Consider the following 26,210-nt stretch of genomic DNA (forward strand, 5'->3'; position numbering starts at 1 on the left):
ATATATTAGGGAATAGTGCGCTTTGCAGTTGGTTTGCGGAATTTACTGACAGCACCGAGTCCAATGGCAGCTCCGCGAAGTGGATTGTGGGAAGCCTAGTCCGACAGCGGAGAGAAGGATACTCATCAAGGGACAGCGGTACGCCCTCTACTACATGTCCCAGAACACACTGCGGCATATGAGCTGTGTGTATGTGAGGCAGAGAGCGAGAGGGGAAGATTTAGGAATTCGTCTGCAGACTTGGAGCTGCGCTGTTGTAAAAATAATGGTAAGTCCTCAAACGACAAAAAAGCGATTCTTTTAAAGAATTGTCTTACTGACTATAAAATAACGTAGATTTCCCGTTAGTCGTTAGTAGAGTTTGCCAAAACCGCTAGCAGCGATTGCTAATAAAAAAATGTAACATTAGCTAACTTAAGCTAGCAAATAAGCCACTTTAGCTAGCTAATTACCGCAGTTTTAAATGGTTGTTGACAACATGACGGTTGATAAGAAACTACATTGTGGGCTGTTGTTTATCGTAGCTAACACGCGTAAATACTAATATATTTGGCGTTTGAACATTTACCTAGCTAGGTTAGCTGTCAGTTTTCAACTTTGGTCCGTTGAATGTGTGTTCCGCCCCCCTTTTCTGTGTCGAGGCTCCTCTTTACGGGAATCTCCTGGCTCGTGAAAAGAGACAGTGGTTGGAGCGGATTAGAGGTCCTGGATAGTTTCATCGGCAGATTCTGCAGTCTGTTACCATATGAACTGACAGACCGCATACCTTTCTATTTACATCAGTATCTAGTTATCCGGGTCACTGCTTTTTGGCTGTCACTTGTCCCTCTTCCCTTTGTCTCTGTGTTGCTCCCTCCCTCGCTGCCTCTCAGCCTTCCCCTGTGTGTTTGAGGGTTTGCAGATGCTGGTCACTTTTTACATCTTCCGTCATGAAATTGTCGATATAGACTTGGGGTCAGTGGTGCCTTCAGTCAGACAGCTGTGTGTTTTTCCTGCTGCCTCAACTGTGTGTATGTCTCATGGGGAGGATCACTAACTTCAATAAGAGAGCAAATATCATCTGTGTAATGCATAGATATGTACATTTGTACAATCGTAGAAAAGGTTTCAGTCGTAGTTATCTCGACGCTGTTTTCAGAATCAATACGTTTCGGCTCCCATCCGGAAGTCATTCTCAATTGTGAATGACTTCCGGATGGGAGCCGAAACGTATTGATTCTGAAAACAGTGTCCAGATGACTATTACTGAAACCTTTTCTTCGATGGAACACTCCTGGACGAATGAGGGACTACACCGTCTTACATTTGTACAATGTAGAATCCAAAAAGAAACCCAGTTATATATGCAAATTTGAACTTCCTCTGTTGCGGTCATACATTTCTATCTCACTTCTAATTAATGCAGGAAGTAGTCAAATTGAGCAAAACTAAACCATAGCAAGCAATATTGTGACATGTCTGCTTAGAGATTTTTGGTGAGAATTAATGTAGCTTTCAGAACACAAATATGCTATTGATATGAAAATATCCTTTGACAAAATACTTATGAAAAAATCCTGGACAGTCAACATCTAGTCTCATCACAACGTCATTATTTGATGGATATATTGCCCAGTTCTAATTAACCTCATTTTTTTAACTGACTGAACTTTGAATTTCCTCTATTCAGCCTTTGCTGACTGAATATGCGCTTGAAGTGGAATGATCATTATGTTTGATTGTGTTGTTGTGCCTGAAGCCAGTAAAGTACGTCAAGCATCTGTTCAACAACAGTAACTCCACTGTACAAGTTCCATGATGCAATTATTCCTCACTGCGCTGCCTCTCATCTTAAGTAGCTTTTAAGCTGCACTCTAGCCACTGGCAACAATGCTTGGGCAATGTAGGTTTTTCTCTGTCTCTGTTAAAACATAGAGCCAACTTACGGCTAGTGTATTTATCCTGTTTTCAGTCGGGCTCCTGCAGTGCTGCTAAGAGGCAAATCACCAGACTTATTATTATTTTTGGACTATGTATCACCACATCTTTCTCCCACTCTCCTCCTCACTCCATTTCTCTTCACCCCTCCTTGTCTTCTTTCCTCTTCTCAGGCCTAGCAGTCCAGCTAGCTGCTAGCATTTCCTCTTGCATTTGTGGGTGCTTTGGGTTATTAGCAGTGGTGGGACGCCTCTCTACAACTGATACTCCGGAAGAGCAGCAGCCGCCCCCCCAGCAGACTCCAGCAGTGGGGTGAGAGACACTAGTGTGACATGGAGCAGGATTTTAATTAAATACCCAGGTTTTGCTTGTGTTGTGTGATGTATTCCTGCTGTAATTTTTGTTTAAATGTCATAGTCTAACTCCATACTGTCTCTTACTTGTCTATCTATCCATCCAACCCTCCTTTCTTCACTGCAGAGCAAGATGGAGGCCTCATTTGGCCCTACCTTCTCAGCCGTGGCTGCTGGAGCTAAAGGTGATACACAAACAATCTTCCCCTCTATAAATGCTCTCTTTTTCTGCATTACTGTTTCTCTTTTTTGCTTGATAGTCACTCAAGTGCTGGCATTATTTTTGTGAATTTGTTTTCAGCAGAAGGGTCCAGCACCTACAAGCAGCACAGAAGAACTCCCTCCACCTCCAGCACTCTAACCTACTCTCCCCGGGATGACGACGATGGAATGGTACACTCTCACACACACATCCTTTTACATTTTATGTTTATCCAACCTAGACTAATAAATTCAACATCTCAAAGACATCAACATTTATAATAAAGATTACTGAAGCTGATCATTTTTGAAGAGTTCCACCCAACTGGAATGGGTAGATAAAAGTGTCAATTTTTCACTCCCCAGTGTGAAACCTCACATTTCATCTCATCAATTGTGTGAACTAAATGATGGAACTTGTGGACAAGATCCCACACATCTGTACTATGGTACTATCAGTGTATGAATAGGCTATGACCTCTTCTCTCCACTGCTTCCTCCCATCCCCTCAGCCTCCCATTGGAACTCCTCGGAGGTCGGATTCAGCCATCTCAGTCCGATCTCTCCACTCCGAGTCCAATATGTCTCTGCGCTCCACTTTCTCTCTGCACGAAGAAGAGGAGGACACAGTATGACGCCCAGCACAAACACATATACCACATATATGTCAGCAAACATAAACATATGCTCACAAACACTTAAACATGTCAAAACACAGTCACAGGATAGTTTTGGAGCTGAAACCACACCACAGGCTGAGCAAATTAACAAATGATTGTGTGCGTGTGTGTGTTTGTGCAGGAGCCCCAGGTGTTTGCTGAACAGCCGTCAGTAAAACTTTGCTGCCAGCTGTGCTGTAATGTCTTCAAGGACCCCGTCATCACCACATGTGGGGTGAGTTTACTTCTGTCCTTTCCAGCCTTTCCTCCAACTGTCCATCTTCCTCATTCTTTCTGATTTTCTTTTCTCTTTAAGCTCTGCTCACCCTTCCTGTAAAAATCTTTCACAAAGTTTTTAAATTAACAGTTTGTCTATTGAGATTTGCATCACAATTGCATACATATGTGGCCCAGCATTACTTTCAAGGCCAGTAGCATTTCATACTACATTATTTTGTGGGGTTACAGGTTATGTTTTAAAAAAAAAAAAAGTACCCCTCCATCCACTGTGGAGGCTAATGTTAGCAGCTCTGTCCTGCTCTTTAATGGATTTGGGGAAGTTTACATGCTAGCAACTCCAGCCAAATTTGTTATCTGAGATAGCGTAACATTCGCCAAACACATTGGTTAGTCCTCATCCTAAAAGCCTTTTCTCTTGTAATGTTAAAATTGAAACATAAACTGTTTTAAGAATACGAACAATGAACGAATATGAACAAACTCTGTCTTGCTAGTCCATGTATACACTGTAAGCTAAACATGTGGACTAATAAAATTTCATTATGCCTGTTTTTCCTCCATCAGCACACCTTCTGCAGACGATGTGCCTTGACTTCAGGTGAGACTTAAAATGTGTTGGTGAGAGTAATAGACCTAACTCATGATGGACATTTTTACTTGTCAAACACATGTGGCACTAATTAACATTGTTGCACTACAACACAACAGCTGTAGTTAACAGCGTAGTTTATTATAACTTTAAGTTCATGGTTGTTCTCCTCACAGACAAGTGCCCAGTGGATGCGGCTAAGCTAACGGTCGTGGTGAACAACATTGCAGTAGCCGAGCAGATCGGAGAGCTGTTCATTCACTGTAAATACGGCTGCAGGGCCACAGCCAACGGTGCGGCCGCGGCCGCAGCCCCCACCTCCACAGTGGCCGGGAAACCTGGAGCGTACGAGGTGGACCCACTGGGTTGCCCGTTCACCATCAAACTGTCCACACGCAAGTAAGGACCACAGAAGGGGACTTGATAGGATGTTGTATTTCCACTGCTTCCCTATGATGTAAAATGACAACACATTGCAAAGCTGTTACTGACTTATTCTTCTCGTCTCCTCACCCCAACTCACCATACCTCTGCAGAGAACATGAGGCCAGTTGTGACTACAGGCCAGTCCGCTGCCCCAACAACCCCTCCTGCCCCCCGCTGCTCACCATGAACCTGGAAGCTCACCTCAAAGAATGTGAACACATCAAATGTCCACACTCCAAATATGGGTAAGTCCTAAAAACACACATAAGCGTGTGTGCACACACATTTACAAATATTTTCCTTCACCTTTTCCCATTTCTTATACAGTATATGAGAAATAATAGAACGCATTTATTTGTTTTCCATCTCTTGCTCATTTGCAATCCCTCTTTTTGTTTGTCTATTTGGTTTTCAGTACCATTTTTTCATTTACTGTCTCTTGAAGTCAGTCAATTTCTTCTAATCAAATATAACACAGTCCTTTACCTCGCACTAATCTGCCTCTCCTCTTCCCCCCCGACAGCTGTACGTTCATTGGTAACCAGGACACGTATGAAACACACCTGGAGGTGTGTAAATTTGAGGGTCTGAAGGAGTTTCTGCAGCAGACTGATGATAGGTGAGCAGACATACTCAAACTACACACATCACAAGTGGAGCTATTGATTGTAACAAAAAGACTTTATATGCTATCAGAAGAGTTCAAATATCCAAATATTTGTTAGATTGATTGGTTTCTGTCTGTTAACCAAGTGTTCAGCATACTTTTCACAATTTCAATGAACTTTTAAACTTAATAAAACTCCTCTTAAATATAATGAACTCATCATTGTCTCCATCTCTGATCTATCTGTATGTTATCTCTGACCCTTGACCCTGTTTAGGTTCCATGAGATGCAGCTGACTCTGGCCCAGAAGGACCAAGACATTGCTTTCCTGCGCTCCATGTTGGGCAAACTATCAGAGAAGTTAGATCAGTTAGAGAAGAACCTGGAGCTCAAATTCGGTAAGAATACATTCGGTCAAGTTGAAGGGGTACTCCGGCGATTTAGTATTGCACTTCCGTAAATTTAGGGGACCTGTGAGCGAATGTATTAAAAAAAAAAGAATGTTCAAAATCTGTGCAGCAGAAGTTGAGATATCCTGACTTTTAGTACTTAGAATGGATCAAGTTCAAAAACCCTGGATCCTAGGACATCTCTGTGGCATCATCAGGGTTATTTTTTTCATACTTTCAAGCCACAGAAGACATTATACAACTTCTTTCACAGGCTGAGTAGTACTCCGCGTGAGGAATAAACTGCAATTCAGATTCAACACTAGAAGACATACTGAATGAGAAAAAGTGCAGTTTGTGGTAGTTGCCTGTTTTTAATCAGATCACATCTGACTCCTGCACACTTTAAGAAGAGTTTAAGACCACAACATGGCTGCTGATGGATAAATATTGTCCGCAAATATTGACTGGAGAAAGTTTTATGACCCTAATGGGCCACCACAGCGTCCTTACTGTGTTTTATTTCCTTTTTCTTAAAGTTATCGTGCCTGTGTGTGTATTTCAGATGTGTTGGATGAGAACCAGAGTAAACTGAGTGAGGACCTGATGGAATTTCGTAGAGATGCCTCCATGCTTAACGTAAGTGTGTGTGCACCTTGCAAAGAGACAAAGACAAGTGCATGTGTGCATCTGTGTCTGATAATAAAAGTTTAAATTAGGTAGCCAGAATGAGAGGATTGGAGTTAGGTGTGTTAGTGTAGCTGTTACTTGATATTCATTTGCACACAAGTAGAATAAATCCCCTAATCTATTGTCTGTGTCTCTGCAGGATGAGTTGTCCCACATCAACGCCAGGCTCAACATGGGAATCCTGGGCTGTAAGTATCTGCTTGTCTGTCTTCCTTTTTAAAAATCCCTTTTTTCTTTATTATTCTTCACCTCTCTCAGGGGTGAAGTTTTAAATGATTTAATCATTAAAGTTCTGTTCTGACTCTGACTGTCTTCTCTGGCCTTTCCTTCCTCTTCTCCCTCACTCTCACTCACATTCCTTCACCAACCTCCGTCTGTCTCTTCCTTCCTCCTTTCCACATCTACCTCTCTGCCCCCCTTTTAATCCTCCTGTTTCAGCTTCAATTATACTCCTCTCTTGTTTAGTTTCCAATAAAAAATACATATCCAGTCTTACCCGTCTCTGTGCCTGTGTGTAGCATACGACCCCCAGCAGATCTTCAAGTGTAAGGGGACATTTGTTGGCCACCAGGGTCCTGTTTGGTGTCTGTGTGTCTACTCCACTGGAGACCTGCTCTTCTCTGGATCCTCAGATAAGACTATCAAGGTAACATCAACACACACACAAAGGAAATGAATGGCTGACATTAGCACTGCGTAAATAAAACCACATACTCCCAGTTTCATTTTCTTGACACCCACTGTTGACGCAGTAGAGGGACTTCAAACTCATGGATATATTCAAACTGGACTTCATGGATTTCATCTTCTCCCGAGTACCTGTAGCAACACGCCCACACCACTACAACCCCTTATGGTCTTTCTCTTTTTTTTTGACGCAGTGCTATTTTTTGCCTAAACACAAACTTTTTCCCACCTACTTCCGCCCACAACCTTGTTTGTATTGAAAATCTGGAATTATAGATTTGTTTTAATGCTAGAAGACACGTGAACTGAAAAAAAACCCTTAAAAAGCTCCACCTGAAGATGCACACACACAATTATACATGGTGATTTCTACAGTTTTTCTTTTTAGCCTTTTATAAGTATGTCAATCTATCTCCTCTCTTCCCCTCAGGTATGGGACACCTGCACCACCTACAAGTGTCAGAAAACCCTTGAGGGGCATGATGGCATCGTACTGGCACTGTGTATCCAGGGGTAATAAAATGCACACATGCACATAAACAACATACGCTGTGATCATAAGATGCATGGCAAATGGGAATGACCAGCCCTCCCCCCATAGCATGACTCAGTGAAATATTTTTTGTCTCCATAGAAACAGGCTATACAGTGGCTCTGCAGACTGCACCATCATCGTAAGTAACATTCACTTCCCTGCTTCCTCTTTTTAAGGGCACCCTTGCACAGTTAGAATTGTTTGCATATGCTACAGAAGTTATGTTTTTGTCTTTCTGTTGTGTGTCTTGCCGCTGTGCATCCTGCGTAGGTTTGGGACATCCAGACCCTGCAGAAAGTCAATACTATCCGTGCCCATGACAACCCTGTATGTACACTGGTCTCCTCCCACAACATGTTGTTCAGCGGCTCCCTCAAGGCCATTAAGGTACAGTTATGAACATGATGTGTCATCCAATGTATGTTGTGGCGTTTCATCATTTTAAAACTTTCTGCACAGACATGAGTTTATTTTCCACTCAAGTCATGGTTTATTTAAAGTGCGTTATCACATGAAAGTGCCTCAGCACACTTTACACCCATGAAAAAGAACTAGCATGCAGAACAACTGATAGATCACTCAAAGAAAGACAATAAATAAAAATAAGTACTGAAAAACATTTAAACCAATGACAACAAAGTGCGTTGTTTTTTTGTTTTTGTTTTTGTTTGTTTTTTTGTTGGGACTGATAAGTAAGCTGAGGCAAAAGAACATAGGAAGCATGTTGGTGTATATGGTAAAATAAGATCTCAGAGGTATCAAGGTGCCAGCCCTTGTAGTGCTTTATAGGTTAAGGTGAGTACTTTTTATATCAGCTCTAGTGTGTTTGGTCTTAGTATGAAATAAATAGAGAAATGGACAGATTCTGGCTTCATCGCAGAGATGGTGAAAAGCTATCTTGACAGTAGATTTAACGTAGGATTCAAACTGTTTTGCTCTGAGAAATTACACAACCATCAAGATCCAGACAAGTCATCTTTAAATAAATGTGTGTGTTTGGCTGGTCCAACAATGATCATGATAACCGATAAATTCACTGGGTTAGTTTTGGCATGTATAACTGTGCATCATCAGCAATGCAATGAAAATGGACCCCATAATTACAAATAAAATCACCTTATTGCAACATGTATGTACAGAAGAGAAGAAGACCTAGGATGGAGCCTTGAGGTACACCAGATGTAACTGTGGAAGAGTCAGAGAGGTTATTATTAAGAAGTACACGAGTTCTGTAAGAAAAAAGAATGAAACCATGTCAAAGCACTGAGATCAAGCAGTAAAACTATAGAGGATTGGTCAATAGCAACCAAAATATCATTTGTCACCTTGATCAAAGCTGTTTCAGTGGAATGGAGTGTGTGGAATCCAGATTGATTATTACTGTACAGATAATAATTGGTGAGTTGACTTCTTCAAGTAGTTCTGACATGTGCAGAATGTTAGAAAATGGTCTGTAATTGCTGAGGATGTTAGGGTCAAGATTTGATTTCTTTAGAAATGGTTTAAAAATTGCTGTTGCTTAGCCTGACTTCACTGCTGAGATATGTCATAAAGAAGAGTGTAAAAATGTGGCTCAGCGGGGAGAGGAGGAGAGGCAGACAGTAAGGAGCAATGGCTGTAGCCTTGTCTTTGTTACCATGGTTACGAGCGAGCGAAAGAAAGGAAGGGGATGATTGCGGTGCTGTGTGTGTGTGTGTGTGTATATGAGTGAGTGTGAGTGATGTCAGTCCTAAACAGGGACTTAACTTTCTTACCCAACTCCATTCTGCCTCCTCCTCCCGTCACCCAGCTTCTCCCTATTTCAGCTCAGTGACATCATGCATTTACTGTTACTGTTACTCAGTTCAATGTGCAGCATGTGTCTGTTTGTGTAGGTGTGTGTGTCGAGTATTTAAAAAGACAGTGAAAGTACATTATTACTCAAGTAATAACATTAACATAATAAGTTTTACAGAAAATGTTTTGTAAAACTTTTTGTGATAGCAGTCATGCCAATATTGTTGATTTTGTTTGTATCCAAAAGAACTGCAGCTGTTATTTTTTAAATGAACTGTTTTTATCAAGTCTAGTCTCTTGAGTAGTTTGAACTCAGTAAAGGGTATTTTTTTTCTTTTTAGTTTCAGTTTTCATCATCTCCATAAACCTTGTGTGTGTGTGTGTGTGTGTGTGTGTGTGTGTGTGTGTGTGTAGGTGTGGGACATCGTGGGTACGGAGCTGAAGCTGAAGAAGGAGCTAACCGGTCTGAATCACTGGGTTAGAGCACTGGTGGCTTCCCAGAACCACCTGTACAGTGGCTCTTATCAGACCATCAAGGTAGGTGGAGGGGTGGGGAGATATTAGTAATTTACATGTCCATTCATAGCTAAATAACCATAACTAGGCACGGCAGGCCTGTCAAAAGCTTTGGATTTCTCCACATGCTGAAGCGGTGTGCATGAGGCTGTAGTCAGAGAGATACTCCATATATAAAGAGTTTGTAGGGTGGAGTATTTTTTTTCAGCCTTTTAACAAGAGCACAAATGTAAGGAATGGATTCAACTGTGTGTGTTTATTTGCTTTTAAAGCTCCAGTGTGTAACATTTAGGAGGAGCTATTGGCAGACATGAAATATAATATTTATAAGAATGTTTTCATTTGTGTATGGTCACCCGAAAATAAGAATCATGTTTTCATTAGAATACCTTACAATAAGCTGTCTTTATCTACATAGGGAACGGGTCCCCTTCCATGGATGCCGCCATTTTGCACCGCTATGTTTCTACAGTAGCCCAGAAGGGACAAACCAAACACTGGCTCTAGATAGGGCCGTTTCAGGGCCACCATAGTTTCTCTTATATGCTAGGAAGGGAAGGGTGAGGCGAGCGATTTTCAAATGGTTGCAAACTGCAATTTCACCGCTAGATACCACTAAATCCTACACACTAAACCTTTAAAGTAAGCTTCAAACGTTAGAATGTCCAGCTAACTAGCTACCAACAGTTGTAACCTAGAGTTATTATCAAAGGCAAAGCGCATGTCATCATCTTACTACATTGTTATGTGGGGTTACAGGTTACATCAGAGAATACCTGTTCAGAACTGAAACATCCACCTTGTGGTAGCCAACGTGCTATTATATTTTGATTTGCTTGACGTGATAGTGAGCAGCTGTAATAAAAGAGTTTCCCCTCTGGGATAAAGTATTTCTTATTCTGATCTGATATCAGAGTTTAGCTAACATTAGCATCTCTGTCCTGCTCTTTATTTGGTTTTGTCTGAAGTTTACACTCTAGCTAAACTTGGGTTAGTGTTATGTTTGCCAAACTCATCTGTCATCCCGCAACCTCAAATCCTTTTCTCATGTAAAAGTGAAGCATACTGTTTGAAAATACAAACATTAAAGCTCAAATCTAACCATTGCAAGCTTTCAAACCATCCAAGGGGTATGTTAGATCAATAACATCTCAATTACATTTTGATTTAAAATGCTGGTCTATAATACAAGGACTAAATAGCTCTACCCTGCAATACAAGAACAGTGCTGTTTTCTTTATTTCTATGTCTTCTACATGGATCATCAGCTGGTGAGGATGTTTACTTTTTGCTTAGGACATGTAGCTTTAGCCTCCATCTTTTAGTCAGTATCATGTATGTAGCCATCAAGTGCATATTTAAGACCCTTTTACAGGCTTCTTGTTTTTAAAAGGTATCAGCCTGTAAACATTAGAAATTAAATAAATGGCCTGGAATTAATTTTTGTTTTTTTTACCACACAAAATAACTGTGGCTGTTGCACCCTGAATTTTTCTACTCAGATGCAGTTATTAAAGTTTTAGTTTTGTCATGAGGTGCAGCAGAATGAAGATTTGAAAGTGTTGTGTTTGGCGGGTGCTACAGGTTCATCTGCCAGTGGCAGATTTGAGTGGGATTTGGAAGGTGGCTGTTGTTAATTTTGGAGTCAGAGCATAAAAATAAAAAGCTGTAGGAAGGAAAAAAAGAGTTCACACTGACCCAATGGTTTTGCCCAAGCAACAAAAAATAAAGCTCCACATGGTTTAGCACAGTTAGAACACTTCTTTGTCGAGTCCTCCTGGTTGATACATAAGTTTAAATACATGCATGTGAGCATGTGTTACTATGTAAAGCTAGATCAAGGCCTTCATGTGTTGTTTACCCATGGTTTTAGCTATTATGTACATCAGTGTGCCCCTGTTGTTGTCACCCCTGAGCACAATCTGGGTTAGTTAGTTGGAGTACAGAAATATTGTTGCTGTAACTGTGGAGTTGTGTGTGTGTGTGTGTGTGTGTGTGGAGTGTAGTGTGCAGTGAAAGCTGTTCGTATATATTGTGGTCAGTAATTGGGTTATGTCCTCTCTATGTAAAAAGGACTTTGTGTCTCTGTCTGACTGTCATCTTCATTCACTGCCTCACAGTTGAAAGTACTGTGTGTGTGTGTGTGTGTGTGTGTGTGTGTGTGTGTGTGTGTGTGTGTGTGTGTGTGTGTCCTGCTGTCTTGCTCGAGTCGGTCGTTAATGAATACCTCTGGGACGCTGTAGAGATAAAGAGAAGGACAGAAAAGAAAGCAGAGAGAGGACTGGTTGTGGGAATATGGGACGTCTGGAAGAATGAAGAATGAGGAAAGAGAGATGAAAGGACAGACAAAGTCGACTGTGCCCCTTTTAATGGTGCTTGTAAGCAGAGCAGTTAGTCTCTAGCCAGTACTTAACCGCAGAAGTCGTTTAAAATATGTTTTGCTGCAGAAATTGCCTGACAAATGTTGACAATGTTCAGTGAAAACAATTAAATAACTAATTCCTAGTGTTTAAACATAAAACTCTTTTTGCACTGATTTATTTTTTTAAATGCAAGAAATTAACTTCTTTTAGTTTGTATTATTAATGTCTGATAAATTGGACTCATTAGCTTGCTTGTAAACTGTGGCTACCAGTGTACTGTATATAAAAAAAACAGTTGGCTCTATTTAATAGTTGCCCCTGTAATTGATCAGACTGCCAAGTATTATCTGTTGGTATTTTAGCCTTTATTTGATAGTATAAAAATAGAGACAGGAAGCATGGAGCAAACAGAAAGGAAGATGCCTTGTGAAAAAGCTCATAGGCTAGATTTGAAACCAAGATGTTACATCTATTTTACCTGCCAAAGTATTTTATGCTCACAGTGTTGTTTGTGTGCAGTGGCTGAACTGATCATCGTTTTAATCTAAATCAAAATACATACCTGACTTATGGAATTAGGGTCCGGTTGGGGTTATTATTAAATATTCTCTTGATTCAGTTAATAAGTCAATAGAATATCAATATTGACAATAAAGACATTTATGAAGCTGTAACCAGTAAATATTTGGTTTGTGTACTTGACAAACAATTAGAACAATGGATTTCCTATCATAATGGTTTCATGTAATATTGATTAAAGCTGCTATAATCAGTATTTTAATTTAATTTAAGGTGTTGCTCATAGTGACGAACCCACAGAGAATTATCACTCAACTTTGCAGTTCCCCTCAGCTATACATAGCGTTTTAGCGTCTTTCAGATCATTGTTTTGGTTCTCTGGCCCGCAACTGTTTTGATTCACTCTCACCGCTCTCATTGGCCACAGCAGGCAGCTGTGTTCAGTGAAAAAGTTCTAAAAACCGAATGTACTCTACTTGCCCAGCACAGACAAAGTTACTAACCAACATAGTGCAGCATTTAGCAGCTAAAGAGCCAGATAGACCACAACAGATCTAAAAGGAGAAAATGACACTTACATTCGTCAGGTGGCAAGAAACTCATGAAGAGAAACAAATGAATGCTAATGTTGCTCCATTTCTGCTGGTTGTGTTAGCATGTTCACCAAAAAAACTTTATCTGGTGATAATATGTCCGTGTTGTGTTTCCAACTTGAAGAAGTAGTAAGAATACATTTCCTGTTTACAGCTTCTCTGTCTTTGTATAGTTGTAAATTAAAATAACTTTGGATTTTCTTGCTGTTGGTTAGCCAAATAAGTAGTTTGAAGACGCCTCTAGAAACTTGTGATTTTTAATTATTTATTAACTATATGATTAATCCAAATATAGCTGCAACTCATGCTCAGTGCCAGTAGCATAAGCTATGCCTTGTCATGTATATTGGTAAATGGGAAGCTTGGCCTTGTGTGTGTGTGTGTGTGTGTGTGTGTATGTGTTTTTTTTTTATCTGTCCCCTCCCAAGATACTCAGTCGCTCACACGTCCTCTTCGCCATCTTCCACTTTCTCATTTAAAGTTTCATTTTTTTCCTCTCTGAACTCCCTCTTTCTGTCAGATTTGGGACATCCGGTCTCTGGAGTGTGTTCACGTCCTGCAGACCAGCGGCGGCAGCGTCTACTCCATCGCCGTCACCAACCACCACATAGTCTGTGGCACCTATGAAAACCTCATCCATGTAAGGGACACTGTTTTTAGTTTTTTCATTTCCATTTAACTTTTCTTCATTCGTTTCTGGCTCCATTTATATTTAGCTATTGGGTTTTTTCTCTTTTATCTATTTATTCTTTTTTTTTTGCCCCTTTTTAAGTATTCAGATTATATTCACATACTGCATATCCACTATGAAGGCAGGGTTAAATGCACTCAAGACACATTAACACCAGATTCAGATCCAGTGTGTCTGGACCAGATTGTGCACCAGACCACAATTAAGCAGCAGCTTACCTCAACTATCTTCCAAGCCAAAATGCTTACTTGGACACAGCGAGACTACTGTGATGCTGTTGTTTTAATGATGGTGATTGTGATGATGAAGGTGTTTGTGTCTTCTCTCTAGGTGTGGGACATTGAGTCTAAAGAGCAGGTGCGGACCCTGACAGGTCATGTGGGAACAGTTTACGCTCTTGCTGTCATCTCCACCCCTGACCAGACCAAAGTGTTCAGCGCCTCTTACGACCGCTCACTCCGGGTGAGGACGGACAGTGTGTCCATTTCTGTGGAAAGACAGAATACACTTAACTCATACACGTATGATGATGTGTGTGTTGTAATAAGCATTTAAAGAGGAATGATTAAACTGTATTATATTAAACCACTTTTTAAGTGTGGCAGTGTCAAAAAGACACTGTAGCATACAGCAATACACAATGACTCATAATGATGTTAATTAGCGTGCATTATCTCCGATGAATAAAACATTCAAGTCCACTAGTATCAAGTCATAAACTGCATTAAAGGAATATTTTGATGTTTTCTGAGAGTCACATGAGAAGATTGATACCACTCTTGTGTTTGTACGGTGAAAGTGAAGCTAATAGCCAGCAGACCAGTTAGCTTAGCTTAGCACAAAGACTGGAAACAGAGGGAAACAGCTAGCCTGGCTCTGTCCAGGTAACAAAATGTGCCTACCACCACCTCTAAAGCTCATTAATTAAAACGTTATATCTTGTTTGTTCAATTTGTACAAAAACTGAAGTGTTAAAGGGACAGATCACCCCAAAATTAAAACTACATATTTTTCCTCTTACCTGTAGTGCTCTTTATCCATCTAGATCATTTTGGTGTGAGTTGCTGAGTTTTGGACATATCAGCCATAGAGTTGTCTGAATTTTTTTAATATAATGGGACTAAATGGCACTCGGCTCATTTTGGAAAAACTCAGCAATGTCTCTTTCCAGAAATCATGACCCGGTTTCTCAAAATAATCCACATATTTGTTGTGAGCAGTTTCATGTAGGAACTATTTTCTTTCGACCGATAGTTCCTACATGAATCTGCTTACAACAAATCTGTGGATTATCTTGAGTAACCGAGTCATGCACCACAGAACCCAAAATTAAATTTAAAAAAGCTAGTCAAATATCAATACTCATATGATGTTAATATCATGGAAAAATCTTTAGAGCAGAGGGTAGAAGTTAAGTTTGTGTAGAAAATACTTAGTGCTTATCATAAAACATAGTTCAATTGTTATCTAGGTGTGGAGCATGGACAACATGATCTGTACCCAGACCCTGCTGAGACACCAGGGCAGTGTAACAGCTCTAGCTGTCTCCAGAGGGCGCCTCTTCTCTGGAGCTGTCGACAGCACCGTAAAGGTACGACAGATGATGTCTCCATCAGCTGCTCCACCTGCTGTGCATCTCTATCTGCCTGTCCCTCTATTCTGTTGCCCTCTAGTCTGTTCATGCTGCAGGTTCACTAACATCTTTCATTACTACAGTGTTTTCTGCTTTTTCCATCCAGCATTGTTTATTCATCCACCCATTCTATACATGTTATGTATGTCAGATGTCTGTCCAACCATACTGCACTTCAAATTTTCATTTCTTTAACCTTTGTTGTTTTTCAAATGAGATAGAAGCATTAAACAGAACCTTATAGAAGTTGTAGCCCAGCATCCTAAAAAAGCGTATCAGAATAAAAGCATTTTGAAATAAGTTCATATCACAAAAATGTGTTTTTTATAGCTCTTCTGACTACATCCGATCATCCTTCATCTTTCCTTCCCTATCCTATTCTGTGTTATGTTACATATTTACAGTTTGCCTTTACTTTATGATGATATGTAACTTCATTTTATGATATATTGTAAATTTGTGGGATCTTCTAAAGTAATTTCTCTCTCTCTCTCTCAGGTGTGGACATGCTAAACAAACAGTTTGCTCTGCAGGAGTCCAGTCAACACCTCTCTTTGTGTGTCAGAGAGACGCTATGAACTGTAACCTTTCCACATGATTTCCTCCTCCGCACCCGTTTCTTTGATTGTGATTTAACGGCCGCAGGCCGATAATAACCGCCACTTCACAGTCGAGCTGCATCAGAAACTATTTTACTAAATGTTGCTTTTAAAACTTCAAACAAACACTCACACCTGGACCCGGTCGCCAGGGTCGAGGGTCAACTTGGGGTCATGCTCCTTAGTGACCTCATCACCAGTGCATTATGAGGCTAAATAAGATAAGCTTGCCTTACAGTTGCACCGCACTGCGCCAAGACCGAGATTGACTGGATGCTGCACCTCTGTATTAAGAGCAGGGAGCAGAGAGATTTTTCAAACTCTAGATGGTCCTGCCTGTTTCCTGCGGACACACCTGCCATTTAAGAACTGTACTGATGATGCATAATGCATACTGTTCACATAAGTCTAAAGGCTGGTTTCACAAACATGGAGTGACACCACACTCGCTCCAAATGTATTATGTATGTTATGTTAATCCCAGAATGCACCAGAACAAAGAGAAGAAATAGAAAATGGGACTAGGTTATTTTATGCAGATTAAGTAGCAGCAGTTAAAGTTCATGTGAAGACTTCATTGACCCCTACCCAGAAATTCTCTTTCCACATTTTTACATTTGACGTGTTTCTCAAAGACATATCAGCAAGTGACCTACTGTTTACTCCACAAGTGCACAGTCAAGGCCACAGATGAACTCAGTTACAACAACTTCATATATTGTGATTCCACTCTGAGCTTTAACTTGTGACTGGATCACCTAAGACACCGGCTAAACATCTTTTCAGACGTAGGGTGCTTTCACGCCTAAGCTGTTTGGTTCAGTTCAATCAAACTCTGGTGGTGCGTTTGCCTGTTGGGTTTGGTTCATTTAGGCTGGTGTGAAAATCTGTCAGTCGAACTCTGGTGTGGACCAAAGAACTGTACTGAGACCGCCTAATGAGGAGGAGTCCAAGCCAACTCTGGTGTGTGGTTCGTCTGTCGTGTGAAAGCAAAGCAGACCCACCACAGGACTGTTTATGTTAAAAAGAATTACTGTCGGCTCATAAATCGTTATCGGATTTTCTATTCTCCCAATTATCTATCAGTATCACCCTCAGAAATCCATTATCGCTCAGGCAATAGCAACCGTGGCGACATGGAGGTGGCGAGGTGCGTTGTGTGTTTTGGCAGTTCCTCATCAAGAAGTGAGTGAATCGTAGTGACCACGCAGTAACTATCCTCCCCTTAATCTTACTGTAAAAGACGCCTCTTTTTTCGTCCGGTTTTTACCTGGTTGTCTTTATTCATAGCTTAAGCTTAAAGTCTCGATAAATAATACTCATAATCAGTTATTTCTTTTGTGAGTTCTTTGTGACACCAGAGAACATAAAAATACACATACTGTAAGAAGCATAAAAGTGCTACATGACTTGCTGTAGTCACCAGAATTTGATTTCCCTCCGTGGGTCCATGTGGCACTGATGACAGCGCTGTCCAATCAGCGGGTTCCCCTTCAGTCCGTTGAACTGTCATGTTTATAAACAGCCAGTGTGAACACAAACCGGACCAAAACTAAAAGGCAACAATGTATAATTCTTTCCTTGGTCCAGACCAAATGAACCAAACTACAGGTGTGAAAGCGACCATAGCTTAGGTGCCCGAGAGTCAGTTTGATCAGCAGCAAAGATCTGCATGTACAAACCAAAGACTGTATATAAAGATGGACGACGTCTCTCCACTTCCTCCCACTGTACAAAAATGACGTCAAAATATCCCGGATACAGGAACTGCCATCTTGCGCTGGTGATGTCATTTGGAGCCAGAGTCTGTGCAGTAGTGAGCCACGGTATCTAGGTCCCGCCCATACACCCGGCCGACTCAATTGCAAGCTGGCCTCAGCTGTCAATCATGACGTGAAACCATCTCCGCCAACCTTGGGGAAAAAGACTTTATAGCATCAAATAACTGACATATTACTTTATATAAACTTATATATATAAAATATAATACTATGAATATACATCAGTCGTGATAAGAACTCACCTCAAACTGGCAAGGATGAACCCTGAAAAGAAACCATCAGACCAGCTAGTGTATTGGAAAATTTATTTGAAGTGAACTGACATTTATTTTGCAGCTCATCTCCATTTCAGTTCTAGACTGAAAAAAGTGCACACGTCAACATGGACGGACGCAGGTGTAATAACACATTTCCTCTTGGGGTGTAAATCCCAAGTTTTAATACAGTACGATATTATATCGATTCTTTGGACAACGATACGATATTTGCTGAAGTCTGCCACAATACTTTTTCGATTCAATTCAGGGGCCTGCGATTGTCATATGCCCATTTAACACAATCAGTTACATTTATATCAACTCAAAAAGCAATTAAAATATGATTTGCCCATTTTATTATTGAACTCTTCCAGACATTTAAATGAAAAACAATTATTCTTTTTAATAAAAATGAAATATGAAATGGCAGCTGTGATATTCATCGCTCGCTGAGAGTTGTGGTTCAGTTTTGCGGATAAAAAGCTGGTGAGCACGCGGCATCTCGACACGTTAACGCTAGCACGAGGGTCAGTGGCATGTTTCTTTTTTAGGTGCCCGGGCCAGGTTCGTCGTGTTTCCTGAGTATATTATCTCGTAACGGCATTGTTTGCATATGGCATGTGCTTGTCTGTCGACCCGTCTTTTCTCTGAAATCCAAAATATTTCCACGCTGCTGATTTATTCCGAGAGTGGAGTAAACATCCTCATCGTCTTTTCTTGGCTGCTTGCCATTATCTGCCTGGTGCTAGCACTGTTTGAATGTTTAGGAAGGAGGCGCGCTCGGACAGAAACGGTGACACAGACGTGCCATGGGAATTTCACAATAAAGGCGTATCTTAAAGATGATTATGGATTGATGTTTTCACATCGATGATATTGGATCGTTGATCATTGAATCGATCCAGATCGATGGATCGTTAACACACCTAATTTCCTCCCTCCTTGTTCATTGTGGTTGTCACCCGGTTGAGCTCTGTGAAACCAGCCTTTTATAAAACACCTTGTAATAAGTGAAGACTTTAAAGAGAGTGACAGATCTATAGATTTACTGAGTTTTATATTAGTGCCATGATAGAGCTGTATTCAGAGCCACTCAACGGTTGTACAGTTGTGTAAAATAACAGATAGTGCCGAGCCTGGACATGTGCCCATGAGAATGACTCACACTGGCCTACATAACCGAGAGGGACAGGGAGAGAGGAATACAGTGTGTGTGCATGTATGTGTCTGTTATTGTGTATATGTGAGTGTGTTTCAATGAGTGCCATATGTGTGGATGAAAAGTAAGGAACGACTGTAACGATGTGTCTTTTTCTCCCCTCTGTCTCCGTCTTTCCCTTCTCCCCCTTTTCTCTATGAACATAACCACAGATTAACAGTGATTGTTGTTTTATGACTGTAACACTCGACGGACTTACAGTGAAGGCAAGGAGTTGATTATGTGTAATTAACCTTAAAACCCCCCCAGAGGCAAATGCAGAGAACGTGCCATTGAGCTAAAGTGAAGTCCTGCTTTCCTAAATTATGTTTCAGGACCCATATTGGGTTGAAAATATGAAGAAAAAATAGACCAAATATGCCTGGGAGGGAAGTTTTTAAGTTCATGAGATCATGTACATCCATACCAAATTTAGACACATGGGCTAAATTAGGTTTTTACAGATGTTCAGAAGTATTTTGCCTTCATTTCAATGCAGATCTGGCCACTACTTACTGTAGCCTTGGTGAGAAAGGTAGTGGGAAAGAGAGGAAGTGTCTTCACTGGTCACAGTCTCAGTGATTTCTTGTATACTTGTATAATCATGTAAGCCTGAGTTGATCAATAAAACTGTTGTACACTTTGAGAGCTGTTGATCTGATTTATTTCAACAATGAAACTCTCTGCGCTGATGCTAAAGAGTATATGGAAATCAAGCATAAAAGTTGTTTTGTTTTACCTTGGAGTTGGTTGTTTGATTAAAACAAAAAAAAAACCCTCAAGGTTCACTTACTAGCTTTTTCAGGACTTTCAGCCGCATCTAATGGTCTTTATCATTCACATGTAACACCAAAGACCGTCCTTGAACATAGGAGTTACAACCTCCCCCCATATACAACCACCTATTATCACATGAAACAAAGTTTCATAAGTCATGTGATGAAGACCATGGGATACTTTTTGAAAGCCATGGAAAAAGCTAGTAAGTGGACCTTGAGTTCAGTATTTATGTTGTTACTGGATAAAAAGTATGCAGGAATAAACCGTGATGAAGGGACGCAAGTAGACGTAGCTTTGTTTCAAGGGGTAACATGCCCAAACAGTTGGGAACAACTGACCTATTGGTTTGTTTGTGTGGCCTCAGTGCATAATCTGTCTCCAAATATTCATAAAGGTGTAAGTTATCCCGCCACAACGCTCACAGCGGAGTCAGGGAGGTATCAATCAAAGGAATAATTCGACATAATTTGCTTTTCTTTTTTTTTTTGTCGCTTTTTTAAATTTTGCTTTCTTGCTGAGAGTTAGATGAAAATTGATACCACTCGCTGTAAACATGAGTGGTATCAATCTTCTCATCTAACTCTCAGCAAGAAAGCAATTATGCCAATTACCCAAATTGCTGAACTTTTAATTTAATCAAGCACATTCTGTACATGTCTTAAGATCTAAATAGCCAAATTAAGTGAAAACACCTGGGTGAGAGGAACAGGGCTGAGAAAGGGGCTTTAAAAGGCGTCGTAAAAAAAATAAATTGACATTGACATTAGAGTGCTGTATTGCAGTCATGTGCTGCCCCCTGGAGGAGGACCTTGAAAATACAAAGTTCACATCACAACACAAAGAGAGGCTGAGGACGGTGCAGTTTGTATAGAACATTTATTTATTCAGAGCAGATGGCCATAAGATGCAGTCACTGCAAGCACACCACTGTCCAGTCACTACACACACTCACACACACAGGTTTCATACAGTCAATAGCAGAGCAACACGTAACACACACGCGGCCTCTCACAAGCACTCGCATACAGTCACTGCAGAGCGGAGGAGACACCGGTCCGGTATCCGTTCAGATAAGCACAGGCGGAAAATCAAATAAAAACAGCTTGGCTTTTTCTTTTGTTAAGAAAGAAAATGAACAGTACTTTTGCTCCACAACATATTCGACCATCTGTGTTTTTTTTTCACCATCTGCAGTATTTCAGCTTTGTAGCCTGACCCCAATCCCCACGCGCCCAAACACACTTCGAAGTAATGCCTGCAACATGAGAGATTACCAAAAGGACACCCAAGGAAGGAGGAGAAAAGGGCAAGATGTAGCACGGCCGAGTTTACAAAACAAGAATGTCTGGCTGTAAGCTGCAGCCGTGAGGGGAGGCGACCGGGGGCACGTCTGCATTGAGAACTAGAGTTGACCTTTGACCTCTGTACAGCCTCAACAGTCTTGATCAGGGGAAGTTGCCATGGAAGTGATGTTACCATGCGTTCACGTGCTACAAAATAGATGAGAAAAACGTCATTTCTGCTTGGAAATTTCACATCAAGTTGGAAAAAAATCAGAGAGTAATTTGGTACCTGTTTTTTTTAACGCAACGATGAAATCTGACCTACGCACCAGATGTAAGAAAATAAAAATATACACCTACATTTATTACACATCTGGTAACAGCTGGACCAACCATCATAACTGACATTTACCTGATTAGTGTCCATTACAGGCATGTTATTAATAAATCTACAGTTAAAAGTAGTAGTTTGACATTTTGGGAAATCTGTTTATTCTCTTTCTTGCTGAGAGTTAGATGAGATGATTGATACCACTCTCAGGTCTGTACGCTGTACGGGAAGTTACAGCCAGCAGGCAGTTAGCTTAGCTTAGCACAAAGACAACACTAAAACACTAAACAGCTGGCCTGGCTCTGTCCAAAGGTAAGAAAAGTGTTGTTTTTACACTTCGGTTTTTGTATTAATTAAACAAACAAGATATAACACTGTACATTCGTGAGCTAGCTAGCCCCCCCCCCCCCCGTTTCCAGACTTTATGCTAGGCTAAGCTTACCGGCTGCTGGCTGTAGTTTCATATTTACCGTCTTCTAATCTAACTCTCAGCAAGAAAGAAAATCATTTCCCAAAATGTTGCACTTTTACTACCTTTAATGTTCTGACAAAATAGCACAGGAATGCAACAGCTGACCTGGGAGACCCAGATGTTGCACGTCCCTGCAAGCATGTGAACACATTGTGTGAATCTTACTGTCGTATTGTCCAATCAGATGGAGAAGACTCAGTTTTAAAAGGACAAAGACTGTGTGTTCATTTCAAACACTGATTGTAAACAACAGAAAAGCAAGTAGGAAAAAGATGTCCCTTGTGGTTACCTGGCTTTAGTTTAGGTCTGATGATTTTATGTTTCAAATATCGCATCTCATTGGTGATGGGGGGCCGGGGGAGGGGTGTATTAAATAACTAAGCAAAACAGAAGAGAGAATCCCCATATATTGTACATACCCATCTACTGTATTGTAGTCAGACCAAAATCACAAAGCAAGGCACATGTTTCAAAGACAAAAAACTGAACATTGCATTTAAAATCATACAAAAATAATAAAACAGAACAACAAGAATTGCTTGTATTATACAGATCGCCACACCTGGACACATGTACACAAAAAAATTAAAAAAAACAGAAACGCTTCCTGGAAATGTCCCAACATGGTATCCTACAATGATTCATCAGCTCGGACCACTTAAGCATGGAGAAGCAAACTGATTCAACACTCAGATTAGTTCTGTTTACTTTGAAAAATAGTCTTCAGGATGACACACATATCATAAATACACTTCTTTTTTTTTTTTGCAAATATCCATATATATAATCTCTATGTGATCATAATTTAAATACCACAACTATTCTCTGAATTCTTATTCATTTATATATTGAGTGTGGCTGCTATGGGACTGTGAAACCTAGATTTCCTTAATGGACCGAGGTGCAAATGGAATATCGGAGTGTTGCACCTCGCTGGATGCAGCTTCTGGTTGGTTCGAGGAACTTAAAGGGGCACTCCACCAATTTCACGCATGAAGATCAGTTAACTTGTCCTGGCTAGTACGGCTTACAAAATGGGGTCATGGAGTTTGAAAGACACGGGCGTTTACCAGGCAGAACGAGTCTAATGAAAGACACTTTTTTTTTAAATGATTTTATTTTTTGCCTTTATTTGATAGTAACAGCTGAAGGGCCACAGGCTGGATTTGAACCCAGACCGCTGCAGTAAGCACTCAGCCTTGTACATGGAGCTCACACGCTACCAGCTGAGCTACTGGGGCTATTGAGTTGCCCCATGGGAAGTGTAGAAGTGCTTTTGACGCTTGACCCACACCAGACCCCCCCAGCTTTATGGAAGTGCGATACTAAATCACTGGAGCGCCCCTTTAAACACTGCCCTGAAACAAACCATCCAGCTTCACAGATCTCTGCTGCCGCTCGCTCCATCTTAGCACATTGTTTTTTAATCCCATGAACACGCTGTCATGGCAACACACCGTGTAGTAACCATGGTGATGCCGATGAGGATGGTGAGGCTGATGATGTAGATTGTCATGGCAACACGGGGTGGGTGGTTTGGAGAGTGTGGGATGAGAGAGATAGAGCTGGAAAGGTGTCAGGAGAGGTTTGGGTAAGTTACTTTTTATTTCCTGGTGGAAAAAAAAAAAATCAGGGATCCCACGCAGGGATTCAGGAAAGTTATGGATCTTAAAAGTATGAATTAATATAGGGTCTTAAAAGTAGGGATGCATCAGTATCGGGCCGATACTGACCGTATTAACTGGATCTGGTATCTGCCAGATATGACCAATCCACATTAAAAAGAGTCATTTCATCAGTGTTATTTAAAAATTCAGTGTCTCCGCTATCACTTACATTCACACACTCAAGGATGCGGCTGACTGCTCAGGTTTTATGTTACATCACATAAAAATAATTCCAATGAGTTTTACACATTGTAGTATATATATATATATATATATTTTAAAGTCCCCCTCCAGTCCAAAATGTGTGAAGTAGGAGACATCTTGTGTTCAGCAGTTAAACTCGTAGTGAGAATAAAAATATTAGCATGTATTCATAGATTCTGGATTTTTCAATGAAGGAGAAGACACATGTAATTTTAAGATTTTTTAAGTAGGTAAATGAACTTTTTTGTGGAAAAACCATATCGGACGCAAATCCCTATTCGGAGTAATCAGAGTATTTTAATATGTCTTAAAACGTGTCTGGAGGGGATCTTTACATTTTGGATCAAAGAGAGCACTAATACTGGATCGGGCGTTTGCATCAGTATCACCCTGAGTCAAGGTATCGGAGGAGAAAAAGTTCAATGCATTCCTACTTAAAAGTGTTTGAAAATGGATTCACAATGAAAGTACTCCGATTTTTTTTTAAACGTTTCACAATTTGACAAAATCATGAATCAAAAGGTTTCTATAATAAACATGATTCAGTTTTCTGAAGGTGGGAAACCTGACGTTCGTTGCTACACCCGCGTTTATTTTTCTGAAATAACAGCAGGTATCAGGAATGATTTGAAACTGTGGTGCAACTGAGCCCAATCTGACCTTTGACCCCAAGACTCATCCTCCTGAAAAACTGGCCAACTCTATTACCTCAACCTTGCCTTTTCTAAAACCTCGCACCCCAGCCCCCTTTAACGGCATCCTGAAATCCTTCTCCAAAACTTTGCCAACTTAATCCCCAGGACCTAACGTCTGCCTCCAGACAACCTGCTGTCGCCTTACTGCAGCCCCCCACCCCCCTTAACCTGATAATGTGCGGGCTCCCTCCCGTGTGTGTGCAAGCTGGCTGCATGGGTCATTGTGCTTCTCCTAAGTGTGTGTGTGTGTGTGTGTGTACGTTGAGGGAGATTATGAGGATGCAGCAGAGTGTATGGATGCAGCCAGGACAGGAAACTGAATTGGATCCTGAAATTCCAACAATCCACAAGCTCACATACACACATCTGTCACACTGTCTCTATCTCACACACACACACACACACACCTCAGGAGCTAAATAGTCTCGTTTTGGTCACAGATAAAAATCTTTCCACCAAGTCATTTACATCGTCACAACACCAGAGGTCACCATTCCACACAGAACCAAGACATCAAACCAAAGAGCTAGAGATTCATATTTATCGGTATATTATATATTACTGTGCTAATGCAGGACTTTTTCAGTAGATATAAACTCTCCATGCTTAGAATGTACACATACCATACTATGATTCATTACACAGTTGGTTTTTCAATCAGTATTAGTTTAGTTTATTTGTTCGCCATGATAGCTTCAAGAGTCCATGTGGAGTTCTAAAAAGACCCACGTTTTGATTGCAGTCTCCTTCCTTTTGTTGCATTTCTTCATCTCTCCATCTTGTGATTTATTTATTTTTGTTAATTTTCTCTCGACATCAGTCGTTTTTTGGTCCTTTTTTTTTAACCCTTTCTTTTAGCGTCTCTCTCTTTATCCACTCTCTCTGCCACATGTCTGTCCAGTTCTGCGGCGCTGCTCCATCATCATTTTCATCATCAGCGACAGGGGATGAGAGGAAGAGGAGGAGAAAAGAGGTTTTCCAGAGCAGCGACGGCTGGACGACAGGAAGAGTGAGAAAGGGATGAGCGCGGCAGAGAGAGAAGGATGAAGAGAAGGAGAGAGAGATAGAGAGAGATAGAGAGGCATATTGCCCATTGTGCCATCTGAGTCACTCTTGGGGCAGCGTTGACGTGGAGACACGCTGACTGGTTTCTATGGTTACTCCAACATGGCGTCCAGTTGGTCGGCCAGGTCATCGAACATGCTGCCGATGTCATCGAGGATGCTAACCGTGGTCTTCTGCTCAGCCACAGAGCTAAATGTGTGCACACACACACACACACACACACACACACACACACACACACACACACACACAGAAGCATAGCATTATATCAACTGATGGGGAATACTTCAAATCTTAATTTAAAAGTTTTCACAGTAGTACGTGCTGGTGGAAAGATCAGCAGTGATACTGAAAATGTGGGGTAAACTCCACCCTCCTTAGTTACTGTTGCCACACAAGCTTTCTGTTCTTGCATTACACATATGCAGTTTACAATGATCATGATGGCAGATTTACCATCAAAATTCTTTGTAATTTTTTGAAACAATGGATC

The 26,210-nt window shown here is 40.8% G+C and overlaps 2 protein-coding genes across 10 annotated transcripts in view; one reads left to right on the forward strand and one right to left on the reverse strand.

The window, feature by feature from the left end:
* Positions 1-116: 116 nt before the first annotated feature.
* Positions 117-16,102, forward strand: traf7 (TNF receptor-associated factor 7). Of its 2 annotated transcripts, none has more exons than XM_044181433.1 (22): positions 117-268; positions 2,091-2,229; positions 2,398-2,455; positions 2,572-2,663; positions 2,984-3,100; positions 3,273-3,365; positions 3,935-3,968; positions 4,136-4,358; positions 4,496-4,630; positions 4,909-5,004; positions 5,270-5,391; positions 5,948-6,021; positions 6,212-6,260; positions 6,591-6,718; positions 7,190-7,272; positions 7,394-7,433; positions 7,565-7,681; positions 9,485-9,607; positions 13,582-13,701; positions 14,083-14,214; positions 15,224-15,343; positions 15,884-16,102. In XM_044181433.1, exons 3-22 carry the CDS (start codon positions 2,404-2,406, stop codon positions 15,896-15,898), a joined length of 1,965 nt encoding a protein of 654 aa, XP_044037368.1. In that variant the 5' UTR covers positions 117-268; positions 2,091-2,229; positions 2,398-2,403; the 3' UTR covers positions 15,899-16,102. The 2 variants fall into 2 exon arrangements, with proteins under 2 accessions (XP_044037368.1, XP_044037369.1); XM_044181434.1 differs by having other exon boundaries at positions 2,575-2,663.
* Positions 16,103-20,859: 4,757 nt separating this feature from the next.
* caskin1 (CASK interacting protein 1) overlaps positions 20,860-26,210 on the reverse strand; it is a 111,180-nt gene continuing 105,829 nt past the window's right edge. For all 8 annotated transcript variants that reach the window (XM_044181255.1, XM_044181253.1, XM_044181260.1 and 5 more), the window contains one exon: positions 20,860-25,906. In XM_044181255.1, coding sequence (XP_044037190.1) covers positions 25,810-25,906 — 97 coding nt within the window. In that variant the 3' untranslated portion in view covers positions 20,860-25,809. The remainder of the gene's footprint in view (positions 25,907-26,210) is intronic.

This window comes from Siniperca chuatsi, linkage group LG21 (assembly GCF_020085105.1).
Source record: "Siniperca chuatsi isolate FFG_IHB_CAS linkage group LG21, ASM2008510v1, whole genome shotgun sequence".
In the NCBI taxonomy this organism is placed as follows: domain Eukaryota; kingdom Metazoa; phylum Chordata; class Actinopteri; order Centrarchiformes; family Sinipercidae; genus Siniperca; species Siniperca chuatsi.

Coding starts and splice junctions, on each gene's coding strand:
- traf7 (XM_044181433.1), top strand. CDS start 2,404: ATGGAGGCCTCATTTGGCCCTACCTTCTCAGCCGTGGCTGCTGGAGCT. Junction 6,261..6,590: donor CAACATGGGAATCCTGGGCT/GTAAGTATCTGC, acceptor GCCTGTGTGTAG/CATACGACCCCCAGCAGATC. Junction 7,682..9,484: donor GCTCCCTCAAGGCCATTAAG/GTACAGTTATGA, acceptor GTGTGTGTGTAG/GTGTGGGACATCGTGGGTAC.